Source organism: Egretta garzetta, unplaced genomic scaffold (genome assembly GCF_000687185.1).
Source record: "Egretta garzetta isolate BGI_Z169 unplaced genomic scaffold, ASM68718v1 scaffold840, whole genome shotgun sequence".
Taxonomy (NCBI): domain Eukaryota; kingdom Metazoa; phylum Chordata; class Aves; order Pelecaniformes; family Ardeidae; genus Egretta; species Egretta garzetta.
This window is the reverse complement of record NW_009258262.1, coordinates 68,154-85,504: the sequence shown is the minus strand read 5'-3', so window position 1 is coordinate 85,504 and position 17,351 is coordinate 68,154. Positions and strand designations below refer to the sequence as shown.

Sequence of the window (17,351 nt, the reverse complement as noted above, 5' to 3'; positions counted from 1 at the left end):
AAAAAGGGGGGAATAAAAGAAGAAAAGGGGAGGAAAAAAAAGAGAAAAAAGCCAATCCAACAGCTCAAGTGCTGGGATCTTTAACATTCCTGACTCGCAAAGCCATCAAACATTTCCTTCCCATATAGTATGCTTCTTTAATCCTACCGTCCTTCTGAAAGGGGGAGACAAAAGAAAAATGATTGCACTGAATTTGCATAACTGCGCCACAGCATTTTTTAACACCTAAATCAGCCAAACAAATTGCCTGCAGAGCTTCAGCAGTAAGCTATCAGGGTTCTTGCCATCAGCAACGTTACAAGCCTGTTGGAAGAATCAAATCTTTTATTATAAAAATCAATCACAATTCCCATTCTGTTCCTCAATCCCTAATAGAAAAAGAAAAAAAAAACCACAAACCACCAAAACCCTGAGTGCTGCTAATTTAGCCTTCTCACTGAAGAATACGCCAGATAAAAAGGGAGCCGACAGCTGGCCCAGAGCCAAAAAGAAAGCTTTTGGGCACAAAATTTGCAGAGAACGATGTTTGTTCTGCGTGCAGAGATTTTTTTTTTTTAAAATGCGACTCTGTACGGACAAGACAAGCGTATCTGGTGACATGCCTAAGAATATACATTTATGATAGAGGATCCTGCCTTTTAAAAGGAGAAATAAATTAGAGATTAATGCCTTTTTATGCAAGCTGCAATGAGAAGAATTCCCGGAGCAATTCAATTCAGCACAAGGAACAAGGTTCCTTTCAAAAAGTCACCCTTTAACTGGGAAGGGCGCTTCTTTGCAGGGAGTCTGAACTGAGAAATACGCAGCTCCTTGCTTTCTATTTATAGTCATTCAGGCAGTGAATAGTCTCATTCCAAATGCCACAAGGCATACTCACAACCTTTTATTCCAAAGACCTGATTTGTGTTTCATTTCAAAAAGTCCAGCCCGACGAGAGGGGGGAAAAAAAAAAAAAAGGAGGGGGAGGGAGAGAGAAACAGCAACGCAACAGGCAACAGAAACACTTTTTTTTCCCCCCAACTTTTTGTTTATGAAGCTGGTGCTGAGGAGTGTGGAAAAGGGGGAGATTTTTTCAGAATTTCCCTATGGGAAGGGGGGAAAAAAAAAGTGTGAGCTTTGGAAGCATAAGCATTTGTACTCATTAGCACTGAATATCAGTTGCCCTGCAATTTAAGCAAGTCTGGGGGAAGAAGGAAAAGGAGCGAGGGGTGAGAGCATTTCAATTACTTGGCTTTGAAGGACTCTTCTGAATGAGAAAGAGACAGAAAACACTTGTCAAATGCAAGTTCAAGTGAAAGCCACTTCTGCCAATGAAGTGTGCAGATGGCTGTGGGGGTTCCACTGAACCCTAACTGGGCCTCTATTATGTCTTTATTGCTCACAAAAAGGCAAGGGTCACCTTCAGTTTAGAATAAGTTAGCATCCTTTCCCACAGAATGACTCTGGTAAATCAAGCCAAGCAAAGGAAGTCTTCCTTTGAGTGACTGCTATCCCATCAGCACACTGAAGAATTTTTAGAAAGGCTAAATAGACACAAAACCCTTTGGTCTCATCTACACTACTGACATTTATCAGAAACATTTCCCACCATTGCAGGCAATCTTGGGAGAACCAAGTTAGGCTGGTGGTGGCTGTCATGTATGTCGGTTAGATTTCTTTCTCATTAGGGCTGGATGACAGGAGTCTAAAAACTATACTGACAGCTTTCAAAATTTCACTAATAAGACATGGCATGAAAAGCAAGTTCTGCACCTCTATTTTTAGCGTGTGCTCTTCAGAAACACAGGAACCCCCACCAGGCCAGCCCACCGCGTCAGCCTCCTGTTTCTAACAGCATCCAGGTTCACACATTTCACAACTAAAGGCTGCAGAAATTTCTGGTGAGAGGCACATAGGGTACCACCACCTGCCCTCCCAGCGTTGCTCAAGACAATCCAGCTGGTGCTTTCTACACATTATCCCCCGTGGTGCTGTGAAGGACCATCACCAATGAAGAACCCTTAAAAAACCCAACAAAGCTGAACTGGACAGTGGCTAGAGTTTGTGTTTGTGGACTTAGCACCAAGAAGGGTGCAGTGTCCTCCCCAGTGGGTTCAGAGGATTACATATGAGAAGGGGAGTTCCAGACACTGGAAGGTCAAGTATCTCCCGTACTTTCCTTCCAAAACAGCAGTAGGAAAATAAAAGAAGGGGAAGGACTTTTTCGCAGCAAAAAGTTAGTTCCCAAACTACAGTGAGAAACCAACCTACCTGACAGGGCACACTGTGCATATTGACACGACAATCCCCAAAGTATCAGAGAAACAAGTCTCTCCCAACGCTGCTGTAAGACAACATTCATGGGATCACAACTCCTGGGCAGCACAAACCACTGTCCCTCTACGTCAGAGGGAAGCTGTATGGCAAAGCTCAGTATTATTCTTGGAAGAGAACAGGAGAAAGTACAAAAACAAAAGCAAAATGGGGAGAAAAAGGGTTGCCCAAATAGGTAGTAGAGGCCCCATCCCTGGAAACATTCAAGGCCAGGTTGGATGGGGCTGTGAGCAACCTGATCTGGTTCAAGGTGTCCCTGCAGGGCGGTTGGGCTGGGTGACCTCTAGGGGCCCCTTCCAACCCAAAACATTCTATAATTCTATAACAGTATTTCAAGAACATTCCTCATAGCTACTGGCAAATACTATAGCAGGTAAGATGGAGAAGGTTACTAGATAAAAACTCTCTTAACTATCCCACTGCTAGTCTGACAAAGAAACTCCAAGTTACTCCAACTTCCACAGAAGCCACCTCTTTTCTCAACAACTGGAAAAAGACATACTTTGTCTGCGCCAGGAAAGGCATCAGGTTCTCCTAAAGGGGAGCCCATTTCCACACTTCGTAGGTACAGAAGCCTTCGTACCGCTCAATACAAAATCCCTCTTTTAAATAAAGGAAGTTGATGGCAGCAAGGGAAGTAAAGCAGAATTCTCTCCTTAGCAAGCAGAAAGGCTGATTTGGTATCAGATAGACTAAAATAATTCTTCAGGAAGAAAGGAGAGCCTCGAGCATGTAAAACTCAAATAATTCTTCAACTTTGTAGTTTAATACATCCTCAGGATTTCCTCTTGATAAATATAGCAAAAGCTACACATGCAGAAGTAATTCCTGAGCACTCCACAAAGACCAAATTTAGAAACTGTCTACCAGTTGCTCATTTTTTAAGTCATCCATTTAAAAAAAAAAAAGTAGTACAGAACAATCTAGTCCCTGGAAAATCAACAACATTTAGAGGTCTTTATGACTATACAGCAACCTTAATAAATCATAAATGGCTGTAGATGAAAATAAGATTGCACTGCTATAGATTCCACTGTGGAAAAACTCCAAGGAGTATTTACACTGGCAGCTGCTGGTGTTTCTGGATTTTTCACTTTGAAACTAATGGACACAGTATCAAGCTGGGCATAGAAAAGTTTGGGTGAATCCCTGATCGAGAGCATCCTATGGAGGGTCATTCAATCAAGTCGTTATTTGAGAGCTTTCTACTAGTGCATTAAGTGGCATGACTATCACAGGTCCCATCGTCTCCTGTATCCTCTGCTCGGGACAAGAAGCCCATGCTGCAACTCCTTCCACACAATGGGGTTTTGCTGCAAGGCTGGTTTTGCTCTACTTCTTTACAGACAAACATTCCTGGTTATTTACGATGCTGAAGGCAAGGTCAACTAATATGAACTTGGAACAGAAAGTACTGAACTTTTTGGGATTTTTTGGTTCCTGGAAATTGGCAAAAGGGAGGAGGAGGGGAGGTTAATCCAGTATTTCAGCACAACCCTTAAGAAAAAATTATCTTTACTACAGAAAAGATTTGCCTTTACTGTGGAATATCGATTTATGCTGAGTAGTACCCCAGACAGCAGCCTTCGCTTCAGATATGTAGCTGCGTTTTCCATATGCATGGCCTATACCATGAAGAAAATAACTGGAGTCTTGAATTTGAAGTTATCTGGGAAATCTTAGCTTAAAGAGCTAAAAATGTCTTCATGGCACCACATGCTGCTGAGGAGACACAGTACGATGTTTTTGGTGAAGGACATTTGCCTTGCGGACTGAGGCCTCCACACCCTTGCCTACTGGGCTGCTGCATTTCAGCCAAAATGTGATAAAGACAAGACTAATTGAGGCTAGGTCACCATCCACCTGCAGAGGCACCCACCCATCCCATCCCATCCAGCAGAAAAAGTTTTACTCAAGACTGCTGAAGAATGGAAAATTATATGTAACTCCTAGAGCACTACCGAACACAGGATGGAATTGGCCAAAGTTCAGATGTGTTCCTTATAACCAACACTTTGCTCTTCAACACTGTCATACCTTTCTCTGGCTCAGGGCTCAGATACCAGTTCACCTGGTAGCTAACTTGGAAGCCTGAAAAAGGACAGGAGGGAATTCACCTTGGTATGTTTACCTTCTTCCACTGAGTCAATGAGTCTCTGCTCTGCGAATGCTTCCTTACTACAAAGCTTAGAGCAGAAAGGCACGACACTTACGTCCTGATCAGCTAAAGCATCTCATTTTCTGAACCTGGATCTGCCTTTTAGTAGGGACAGCTGTGACAGGACAAGGGGTGATGGTTTTGAACTGAAGCAGGGGAGGTTTAGACTGGATCGAAGGAAGAAATTCTTTACAATGAGGGTGGTGAAACCCTGGCAGGGGTTGCCCAGAGAGGGGGTGGAGGCCCCATCCCTGGGAACATCCAAGGCCAGGTTGGACGGGGCTGTGAGCAACCTGATCTGGTTCAAGGTGTCCCTGCTCCCTGCAGGGGGGTTGGACTGGGGGACCTCTAGGGGTCCCTTCCAACCCAAAACATTCTATGATCCTTCAGCAGCTCCCACACTTGGCAACAGTCCTCTTAAAAGTAAACAAAGCTCACGTGGTGCAAGGTATAAAATAACATATTGAAACCCCTAATTAAGCAGTAAGCAAAATATAGACAGCTTGATCTTGTAATTAGAAGACTGAAGGCGCTACGCTCCTAAACAGGATCTGGACATGGTGTGTTAGCAGGTAGAGGCTAGCTGTATTTCTGTCTTCCAGAAAGAGGTAGTTCTGAATCAGAGTCTGGGGTTTAGAAACACAGCCTGAAGAATTTAAGTTCAGAAGAAACCATTAGGATCTGAAATCACTCAGTGGTGTGACTTGCTGAACCTTACAGATGTACGTCTGTACAAGGCTGGCCCAACTGCAGCATCATTTCTAGGGTAGCAAACTAGTTAAGAAATATCATTCCAAATATGCCTGAGCAGAAAACTCTCAATTCTTTCAGGAGAGGAAGTTGAGACTCCACTACCACCCCTGCCAGTCTGAACTGAGATGCTCAGGCTTGACTTCAAATCTGGTCAAAAGTCTGACCGTGCCAGCAGAACACAGCCACAGGCAGGGCAGAGAGTGGGGATTCCTGAAGAGGAGAGAATAAAAGACCCTCTTCCCCTAGCTGCCAGGTTTCCTTTTTCTTCCAAAAGGTGCACACCCTCTTTTCACCGAAGAAGCCTGTCAGGCTTTATATGATTTTGTAGGATTAGCGAGAGTCTGTTTTATTCTTTATGCAGCTCTCCACAGATATTTATAATTCTCATCATTAAAGCACTGAAGTCGAAGATTCAGCTCTCGTCCCTCCCAGAAAAGCTTGCATTCCATCCCAGCAATGTCCCTCTGGGAAAAGCAATCATAACTAATTTGTCATCAGTCTTAACAAAGTCCAAGAACTGCCAGCACCCCGCGACAACATTTTAAGATAGTCTGTTCTCCAAGTGACTCCTCCTACCAGTTCTACAATGACTATGTAAGTGCTGATAAAAATTTGGTCCCAAACTCACTAGGATAGATTATTCCCCTTCAGAACCTTAAAAGACGGTAAGTTATATGCCAGGTCTTTGGATACTGCTACAAATACAGCTCTCATGATAATGTTTGCTGAGCAAAAAGTAAAGTAGAACAAAAAACCCCATCCACCTACAACAGCACTTGGGCTTACTGTTTTTAAAGCAAAACACATAGTGATACAGAGGCCTAATGGCGATTTAAACCTAATAAAAACATAGTGGTATATAAAGCTTACAGACCACATACACAAGCTCCAACAAAAAAACCCCATACCAAATGGCCACGAACACGTACACGTGCCACTCCCACAACAGCACAGCTTGATCCCAGGCAGGAAAGTAGGACTTTACACAGAATCCCATGATGGCAATGGTTGGAAGGGACCTTGGGAGATCACCCAGTCCAACCCCCCTGCCAAAGCAGGGTCACCCAGAGCATGTTACACCAGACATCGTCCAGGCGGGCTTTAAATATCTCCAGAGAAGGAGACTCCACAGCCCCCCTGAGCAGCCTGGGCCAGGGCTCAGGCACCCTCAAAGTCAAGAAGTTCTTCCTCTTATGTTTCAGTTTGTGCCCATTGCCCCTTGTCCTGTCACTGGGCACCACTGAGAAGAGTCTGGCTCCGTCCTCGTGACACCCACCCTTAAGATACTTGTATGTGTTGATGAGGTCCCCTCTCAGTCTCCTCTTCTCCAGGCTGAACAAGCCCAGCTCCCTCAGCCTTTCCTCATAGGGGAGATGCCCCAGTCCCCCCATCATCCTTGTTGCCCTCCCCTAGACTCTTTCTAGGAGTTCCTCATCTCTCTTGAACTGGGGAGCCCAGAACTGGACCCAGTGCTCCAGGTGGGGTCTCACCAGGGCAGAGTAGAGGGGGAGGAGAACCTCCCTCGCCCTGCTGGCCACACTCCTCTTCATGCACCCCAGGGTGCCGTTGAACTTCTTGGCAACAAGGGCATTGCAAAAAGAAAAACTAGAAGTGGTGCCAACAGCAGCTTTCGAAGGAGCAGCCCAGGCTGCAGGAATACACTGCTGAACAGAGCTATACAAACAGCAGGGACGTATACACCATTTGCTAGCCCAATTCTGACATGTGCTATTCAACATTAACATACTATATGTTAGTATAATTTGATACGTATCACTTTGGATATGGAACACTTGCGTCTGGAAAGGGTATCATCATTCACAAATGTAGCAGAAGCAAAAAGTATAGGATATAGTGTATATATGCTTCACCTAGGGACCACAGCATAAGCTTCAATTAATAACTTATTTCTAACAATTACTTTAGCCAACATTTATCTGCCACAGCTCTAAATCGAATCAAATGTCACTGATAAGTTTAAAAAAAAAAAAAAATCCCTGAAATTGAGGCTCCCTTGCTATCATCAATTTAAGTGACTTTATTACTGCAGCTGTCTATTTAGACTGACATTTATTCTTAAGATCAAGGAGATCCTGTATTTCTTATTTCTATACCCATTTCACTCTTCTGTTCTCATGTATGAATACAAATATGCAGTGTGGGCATTATTTACCTTAATATAAACTAAGTCTTCTGAAATACACTTACAATCATTGAAAAATTATTCTTTGAGTTTTTTATATCTAGTTAGCACGTGGCGATAATTTTAAAGTAGTTGTTCTCCCTGTGAGATTTGGCCGTTTCAATAAATCAGTCCAGAATATCTCCCAAGTAGTTTATTACACTACACAGTCTTTTTAATCCTTCGGTGAAAAATGCCAATGCAAAGAAACATATACACAAAAATGCACTGGCTATGAGAAAACGTCTCGGGTATAAACTAGATATTGCATTTTTTTAGGTCAAATGCCTGGAAAATGAAGTGTAATATGTGAAGTACACAGACTTGTTTAGAAAAATCAGCCTTAAATTAGTTTAGTTGTTAATTTTTCTCCCCGGTACAAGTGACTTCTGCAAAGCCTACTCCCATTTAAACAGCAAATGGTTCCAAATGTCATTTTATGCTATTTATGCTGAATCAACAACAAATTATAAAGATTGTTTCCTTAAGTTTCAGGGACAGCCCACATAACTGCATTTTGGAAATTTTTTCCAGTGAACTCCAGGATTGTCATCTGGTGCTGATTTACACTTTAAACACCCTATAAACCTGCAAAGAATTACAGTACATAGAATCATAGAATCACTTCGGTTGGAAAAGACCTTTAAGATCATCGAGTCCAACCTTTAACCTAACCCTGATATCTCACCACTACAGGTCTTCTGCAAAGACCATGAAGGACGTTTGTCAACCAGAGGGGAAGGGGGGGGACACGGGGCTGGGGAGGAGGGGAAGCTGCTAGAAGGGATAGTCTGCGTAAGATTTATTCCAAGAATATTGCACAAACTTAAGTAAGATGCCTACGTAACAACAGGCACCTGAGAATTCAGTAATTGCTCATTATGCAATTATACCTCAGGCACTTTAAGCAAATGCTGATGAAATAACACATGGGAAAACCTGGCTAACCACAAAATTGTTTTTAAGGAGAATTAGGAAACTCTACACGTGGATGCCATTGGGTCTTTGCTTCTCTCTCTGCTGGAACCCTGTAATCCTTATTAATCTGCTGTTTGTTCCTGGAAAGCACCTTTTCTCTGTCAGCAAAATCCAGAGTTCAGCTGGCTTAATCCATGTCCCTTACTCACAGCTGAAGCTGTGTGGACAAACCCCTGATTTTGACAGACACAGCTCAAAATTTGCTATGTATTTTTCCTTGCCATAAACTTTGCCAAACTAATTAAAAAAAAAAAAAAAAATTAAAAGCTGGGAACAATGTTACCACAGGGTGCCAAATTTGCAGCGAAAGCCCCATGGGCTCCCGTCATGCAAAATTCTGACAAGCCAAAAAAAAAAATAATTTGACAACCAAATGGTTTCTCCAGGATGTAAACTGCTTGTGAAGTGACTGGGCCCTTTGTGTTACAGCTGAGCACTGCAGATGGAAAGGGTCGGACAGGGGTTTGCCAGGAAAGGGTAACTGCTGTTTTCACCCTGTGAAGTTTTATGGACGGAAATAAGAACACACGCTCCTGGTATAGGGTGCTGCTCGGTACCCTCAACAGCTCCACAGCGTTTCTTTTCTAATTAGAATAATAGAATGGTTTGGGTTGGAAGGGACCCCTAGAGGTCACCTGGTCCAACCCCCCTGCAGGGAGCAGGGACACCGCTAACCACATCAGGTTGCTCACAGCCCTGTCCAACCTGGCCTTGGATGTTCCCAGGGATGGGGCCTCCACCCCCTCTCTGGGCAACCCCTGCCAGGGTTTCACCACCCTCACTGTAAAGAATTTCTTCCTTAGATCCAGTCTAAATAATTGTGGAAGAGTGCACCCAAAAGTAATGTCACAATGTTACGAAAGCTAAACAAAACCACCCCCAAACCAAACAAACATAGGAAAACCAGCGACATGTATGGTACGTTTCAAACCCGAGGTCCAGCAGAAATAGGACAGATGTCTCCAGCTTACTGAATTCCCAAGCTGTACAGAGTTCAGTCACTGTCTAAGAACTTCGCATCCGAACAGGCCTTCCCAGGGAGAGTCAGATGACTCCCTGCAGATCTGAAATACCAGAACCCAGAGCAGAATACCAAGCAGATACACACACAAATATGCACAAGCCACAGTCACTCCTGGTTTTTTCTGCATGGAAAGCCGCTGAAGGTGTGCTATCACAGACTCATAGAATCGTTGAGGTTGGAAAAGACCTTTAAGATCATCAAGCCCAACCGTTAACCTAACCCTGCCATCCCACCACCAAACGCTCTCCCTAAGCACCTCATCTGCCCTTCTTTTAAATACATCCAGGGATGGGGACTCGACCACCTCCCTTGGCAGCCCATTCCAGAGCCTGACAACCCCTTCTGTGAAGATATTTTTCCTCATGTCCAACCTAAACCTGCCTTGGCACAACTTCAGACCATTCCCCCTCATCCCATCGCCCGTTCCCAGGGAGAAGAGGCCGACCTCCACCTCGCTACATTCGCATCTACATGCAGGTTGTCAGAAAGCTACAGAGAAGCCTCCACAGCGCACTTCTCACATTATTGGGCACCAGTCTTAATGTGACTTCTTCCCCAACAGGCTTTAAATCCAACCATGCTCTGCACAGCAGTAGAGACAACAGTTTCGGTTTATTCTATTTTGCAATTTCTACACAGTGAGCTGGGACATTTTGAGGCAGGTGGAAGTAGATGGGTAGAGGAAAACAGTGGACATGGGAATTTTCTCCTTTACTTTATGCCTTTTGCAGATCTTTGGTCTCTTTGGTCCCTAGAAAATTTCCAGCTGCTTCAGGAAATCTGGGACTGCAGTTTGTAGATGAGAAAACTGTCAAGTGACAGCACTGCAAAAGCCCAGGAGAAACTAATTGCTCTGAAAAGGCAGCAATGGGATTAGAGGATGTGCCCTAAGTCAGCTACTCCAGTGCAGAGCCATACGCTGGCTCAGCCACCGTCCCTCTCTTTGGCCTCCCGCCTTGTGCCCGCACAAGGCAGCTCACAGACATCTCCACGCCACGTGCCACCTCCTTTGCCTTCCGCGGTGGAGTGCCACCACCCCCTGTGTAGGGGTCCTCCAGTTGGTTAAAGTCTTCCTCCTTCAGGAGCACTCAGCAGAAATCTGAATGTCATTTTAGACGAAGCAAGAACCCTCTCCTGGCAGCGTAGCAACAGAATAAACCACCCAAAACTTCAACCGCCTCTTTTTAATTTTGCTACCTAATGAGTTATAAAACAGAGTTGCAGCTTACTATCTACTATCCCACCTATGCTATGCTGGTTTTAGGCGTTAACATAAACTAAATTTATCCAGTAACATGCTTCAAGGTAGTTCTAGGTGCTTACTGGGAAAAAGAAAAATCCTAATACTCAACTAGGTCGGCTACAGTATAAAATATAAATGCATATCCTCAACTTGCAGTCAGCTGATTTTTGTTTCTGACAAACCATGGATGCAACAGGCGTACGTACACATCCAGAACAAATCACCCAGACACCAGCTGCATCAGCAAGCCACTTAACGGGCACGCTCCTCGCAACACAACACGTGCATGAGGGAGCAAGTTTAACCTGGATAACTTCAATAGCAAGTAAGAGTGGAAATGCCCCATCACACACCACACAGTGAGGTTTCGTGTGTGCTGGAGCCAGCAGAACAGCACAAACTACAGCTTACTGGGAAAATCTAGGGTATCGCAGAACCTCTCAAACACAGAATCATAGAACCGTTGAGGTTGGAAAAGACCTTTAAGATCATCGAGTCCAACCGTTAACCTAACCCTGCCATCCCACCACTAAACCCACTCCCTAAGCACCTCATCTGCCCTTCTTTTAAATACCTCCAGGGATGGCGACTCAACCACCTCCCTGGGCAGCCCATTCCAGAGCCTGACAACCCTTTCTGGGAAGACATTTTTCCTAATGTCCAACCTAAACCTGCCTTGGCACAACTTCAGACCATTTCCCCTCATCCCATTGCCCATTACCAGGGAGAAGAGGCCGACCCCCACCTCGCTCCCCCCTCCTGTCAGGCAGCTGTAGGGAGAGATGAAGGCTCCCCTCAGCCTCCTCTGCTCCAGGCTGAACACCCCCAGCTCCCTCAGCCCCTCCTCATAAGCCTTGTGCTCTAGACCCCTCACCAGCTTGGTTGCTCTCCTCTGGACATGTTCCAGCAACACAACAACTTCCCTGTAGTGAGGGGCCCAAAACTGACCCCAGCATTCGAGGGGTGGCCTCACCAGCACCGAGTACAGGGGCACGGTCACTGCCTTGCTCCTGCTGGCCACACTATTCCTGATACAAGCCAGGATGCCATTGGCCTTCTTGGCCACCTGGGCACCCTGCTGGCTCACATTCAGCCTCCTGTCAACCAGCACCCCCAGGTCCTTTTCCACCAGGCAGCTTTCCAGCCGCTCTGCCCCACGCCTGTAGCGCTGCGTGGGGTTGTTGTGACCCCAGGGCAGGACCCGGCCCTTGGCCTTGTTGAACCTCATACAGTTGGCCTCGGCCCATGGATCCAGGCTCTCCAGGTCCCTCTGCAGAGGCCTCCTCCCCTCAAGCAGATGGACACTCCCACCCAGTTTGGTGTCATCTGCAAACTTACTGAGGGCGCACTCAATCCCCTTGTCCAGGTCGTTGATAAACAAAGTCTTGCAGGAAAGTGCTGTGAGGTTGCAAATACAGCAAGATGAGCAAGAAAGGTGAAATACAATCCATCGGATCAACTTGCTGCTGTTCTAAAACATTTCCTTAGTGCACTTTTTTCATCCTGTAGAGGAGTACTAATGAAAAGAAGGGCTATTAGAGATCAAGCTCAAACTGGCCAGGGGCCGAGCGTCAGTGACTGGCTAAGTCACACACCTCTTTCCCAAGTGAGCAGCATACACAAATGTGTCTGGCACATCTTCCAAAAGGGAAACCGAACATCTTATTTTCTCATGGTAGTTCTGCAGTAGACATCTAGCATCCATTCCTACGGATAACATGCCAGTGCTGCTTTAACTCACGCCGGTCCAGAACAGACCATGACAGCCTCCTCCACGGCATGGCTCAGAACTGTGGACAAACACATAGGATTTTTTTTTTTCCCCATCACATCCTAAATTGGCCTGCTCAGATATTTCTAAATACAGCAGCCTCAGGAGGAGTGTGTTTGTGATCGCTAACAAGGAAACTTAAAAAGAATAAAAAGAAAAAGTGCAAAAAGAAAAAAAAATATGAGGAGGGGGGAGACTTAAAATGAGAATATTTACACCTGTTTTAATCTAAGAAAATGTGGAATCCATTGCTAGGAGCACAGAAATTTCACTCTTTGTGCTAATGATTAAAACAGGGTTGCACAACACATAGGAATCGCCATATCTACAGATGTCACAATCCACATCACGTACGGAATATTTTCTGTTTGCAAGACCAAGAGAACCACCCTTTTCCCTCTATTTTTGCAAAAATAAGAGAACCACAAAAAGCAAGTATAATAAGCAAAAGAAAAAACTTGAGGGAATAAAAAGCCCTTCCTTTGGCTTCTCTTATTTTCCTCAACTTTGATGCCAAACCAAACAGTATTGCTGGCTTTGCTGGCTTACGGTGAAGTGAGGGAGCCCAAAGAGACCACTTAAACCCACGAAACGCATTGCACAACTACGGTCCCAGCTATAAAAGGTGGCATCTGGAAAGTTCCCTGTCCTGCAGGCTGAAAGGTAAGGGGGGACAGGACCTCTCTGCCAGTCATTAAGCCCAGCACTGAGCTCCTGCCAAACACCGAAGCTACATTCCCAGAGCTAGCAGACGGTCTTGCTTCCCCTCTTCCGGAGGGAAAAACCTTTAGAGAGCGCAGTCACTCATCAATATTTATTTATCTAAAAATCCTGCATACGCTACTCCCCCAAACAACATGAAAACTCAAGCGACTTCACAGGCCATGATGAAGGGAAAAATTTTGGTGTCGCTTTTCTTAGGTATCAGTACAGAAAGAGACTGTTGTACCAGTCAAAACACTACTTCAGCAAAACAGTTTATACCGTAAGAAGAAAATATTTCATTATTACTTTAAAGAGAAAAAGCTTTTTTTGGGTCTTTACTCTCACATTCACATATCAAACATGGTTTGATAATTGTTTTTATGAATTTATTTCAATTAGCTAGTTATTCCCCTCATCTTTCTTTGAAGCGAATTCAAACTCCCTGGAGAACTCCCTTTTCAAATTAAAATACTCAGAGCTAATTATTTAGCACCTTTAATTTTCAAACTGTTCTTCCGACATCTTTGCGAAACATGAATGATGACTTCGTACTCAGAACATACCACAGCCAGGTCAAGGGACCTATAGCCACCTGGAGCTTAACAAGTCATTAAAAAGAAACATTTGTCTCAGCACAAGAGGGACATGGACCTGTTGGAGCGGGGCCAGAGGAGGGCTACTAAAATGATCCAAGGGCTGGAGCCCCTCTCCTAGGAGGCCAGGCTGGGAGAGTTGGGCTTGTTCAGCCTGGAGAAGAGAAGGCTGCGGGCATTGCTGAGTGTGCCCGTTCAGGGCTTAAAGGGGGCCCATAGGAAAGATGGGGAAAATCTTTTTAGTAGGGCCAGCTGTGACAGGACAAAGGGTGATGGTTTTAAACTGAAGCAGGGTAGGTTTAGACTGGATCGAAGGAAGAAATTCTTTACCATGAGGGCAGTGAAACCCTGGCAGGGGTTGCCCGGAGAGGTGGTGGAGGCCCCATCCCTGGGAACATTCCAGGCCAGGTTGGACGGGGCTGTGAGCAACCTGATCTGGTTCAAGGTGTCCCTGCTCCCTGCAGGGGGGTTGGGCTGGGTGACCTCTAGGGGTCATAGAATCATAGAATCATAGAATGTTTAGGGTTGGAAGGGACCACTAGTGGTCATCTAGTCCAACCCCCCTGCAGTGAGCAGGGATTCCCTTGGGTCCCTTCCAACCCAAACCGTTCCATGATTCTATGATTTGCCAGGCTGACAAATCTAATGATCCAGTGATAACAGAGTAGGAATTTCTTAATTTGCCTGATCTCAGGTCACATCTCATGCTGTCATTCCAAACCTTTGTGTTAATTAGAACCTACTATGGCAACTTCAGATTGGTGTTCAAAATTCAATTTTTCATTTTTAGAAGCACAAGTGGCCAGTGACCATATGCACTTCTTAAAACAACTATTTTATTTAGAAACTAAGCATTGAGGGTGGTGAGGAATGCAACAGGATCTCAAGCAACTGAGACTTCTTCACATCTGGCTGTATCCATATTCTCTATTGACATCCTCAGCTGCCTCACATTAAATCGATACACGAGTACAGGTAAGCCCGCTACTACATACAGGTCTTCAGCAACTTCACGAACACATCCACAGCAAACGTATAAAATGGCTGTTGATCAGTATTCCTAGATTACACAAAAGCCACGTGCCCTTCCACATCACGGTATTATCAAGCTCTATCAATTTGCTGAATCTCCTCTCATTTGAATGCTGTTGTGAATAATTCACGGAAACCTCAGAAGCCCAAAAAACCTTGCCCCAAACCTTCATTCTAACTCTTTCAGTTATTTCATTTATCACCTTCTGCTCTGACGGAACTACTTTGGGACTCAGTTCTCTGCAGCGATATCTTAAGACTTGTTTCCCTTCCGTGGCAGCACAATTATTCTTTTAGATTAAGGTTTAATCATGGGATACTAATGCAAAAGCAATGGGATAAAAGGCAGCTCCTTCTGGAGAATGCCTCTTGAAACACCTCGGGCCTCTCCAGTGCAACTGTCAATGTCCATGGCGCGACCAGTACCAATGCCTGGTTTGACTGTATTCTAAACTTAATGCAGTGAATCTCCAGAGACACTCCACTACCTTACTCCTCGGAGCATGTCGTAACAAGCAAGCGGATAATTTGTCCAACTTTGTCCAGTGTTTCAGCAATAGGTAGACAGGATGAATTTTTTGCATTTTTAAGAAAATTCTTTACAAAGAAAGGGGAATAAGGGAATAACACAGTGTTCTATCAGATGTTCTTTCAGCAATTAAGAAAGACTAAACATTGTCATAAATGTTTATGCAACATTGTGAAGAGGACTTCCCTTCCTCAAAATTAGAGGTAGAACACCTACATCATTTTCAAAGCAGGCAGTACGTTAAAAATTACTTCTTGTCCGTGCATCTGGACACCACATAACCATTAAGGTCCTGAAATATGGCTTTCTAGGGCCCTCAAATCCACCTTCTCATGTACATAAGCCTTGCATCAAGTCTTTCACATGCAGCAATTCGAAGTACTAGGTCCAAGCACCACAGACAAGTCAAAACATCTTTTAAAGAGGCTGTATGTGAGTGTCTCAATTTGTTGCAAAAGCCTCAGGTAAAACCTGAGATTTCAAGCAATTAAATTACACTTGTAGCAATGTAGACATAACAAACATAACATTTCTTGCAAAAGTTTTCTGAACCACATGAATGTGCTGCCTTTCTTCTCAAATATGTCTTGTTAAGCAAATTTCATGTTAACGTTAATGAAACAACACATTCCTCAAAAAAATGGATAAATGTATCCAAGACATAAAGCAGCACATGAGAACATCACTTGTTTTCTAAGAATGCACCCAAGTATAGCTCTTACCTCAATTTTATCTGTTTTTGCATCTCCCCAGTAGAGCTTGTCTTTTTCCAGGTCCAGTGCCAAGCCATTAGGCCAACCTAGGGACGTATTCACCAGTACTCGCCTTTCTGAGCCATCCAAATAAGCACATTCTATCTTCGGGCTTTCACCCCAGTCCGTCCAATACATGTAGCTATAAAAAAAAAAATAGGGGAAACCGTCAATGCATGTTAACACGCAAGACAAGACAAGTGTCAAGATCTGTCCTGCTTTTGAAAGAGCTTACTCACTTTCTGTTTCCCCAGCTGCAGCAAACAAGCCAACTTGAATGGTAATCAGCTATGACAATTATAAAGTTTGAGCATTAAATAAATCCAACCACTGAAAATATGCAGTGGCCCAATTCTTTCATAGTTCTGATAACACCAAAGACTCAGACCAAAGAAAATTCAACCAAACACACAATGTATAGGTTCCTTGAAGAACACTGTATTTAGAAATCACCTTTTATATAGCCAGTATTAAAGGGTTATTTCCAGAACATTTGACAAATACGACACACATCATCTGGCAATTTGCAGATTTTCAGTTTCAGAAGACCATAAAGGAGATCCAAAGAGCTATCACATGGCTATCAATAAACACCAAACTTACCCCATTACAGGATGGAGCACTATTGCTCGAGGTTCATCTAGGTTTTCTGAGATAAGGATCTTTCTTGATGTCCCATTCAGCCGGGTCACTTCAATACGGTCTGTTCCAGTATCAGTCCAGTACAGGTTCCTTGCCACCCAATCCACAGCAATACCATCCGGATGGTTGATTTCCGTGGTTACCAGAGTCTGTGCTCCAGAGCCATCAAGGTAGGCCCGACGAATTGCCCGGACATCATCATCAGTCCAGTAGATGTAGCCTTCCACAGGATCATAGTCTATGGCAATTGCATGTCTGATATTGTCTATCTGCAGAATAATGTCCGTGAAATCCGGCATGTCCAGGGAGATCCTCCTCAAGTCAGTCCTTCTAGCGAGCAGCAAGACTTCTTCAGCACCTGGGGAGGAAACCATATCATTTCCTTTGCTACTGATGTGAACACTTCAATACAGCACAGCAGGCTGTGAACGGCCACTGTAACTACAGGAAGAGATTTCCTTAAAATAAGGACATCAAACTTTCATTGAAATATAGACTTGTCTGAGCAGGGAGTTATTCCCAACCAGTTCCAGTTCTTCTCAACCAGCTACTTGTGCTGGCACTCTTATTTCACAATGACAGCATCTTTCTTCCGGCCTCCTAAACTAATATGGAACATAGCAATCTCTGTCTAGAATCTATAAAAAAAAAAAAAAAAAAAAAAAAAAAAAAATTT

The 17,351-nt window shown here is 44.2% G+C and overlaps 1 protein-coding gene across 1 annotated transcript in view; it reads right to left on the bottom strand.

Moving 5' to 3' along the window:
• Nucleotides 1–17,022, bottom strand: part of LRP5L (LDL receptor related protein 5 like) — a 56,557-nt gene extending 39,535 nt beyond the window's left edge. The window contains 2 exon segments of the mRNA XM_035898158.1: nt 16,004–16,175; nt 16,637–17,022. Coding sequence (XP_035754051.1) covers nt 16,004–16,175; nt 16,637–16,974 — 510 coding nt within the window. The 5' untranslated portion in view covers nt 16,975–17,022.
• Nucleotides 17,023–17,351: the final 329 nt, after the last annotated feature.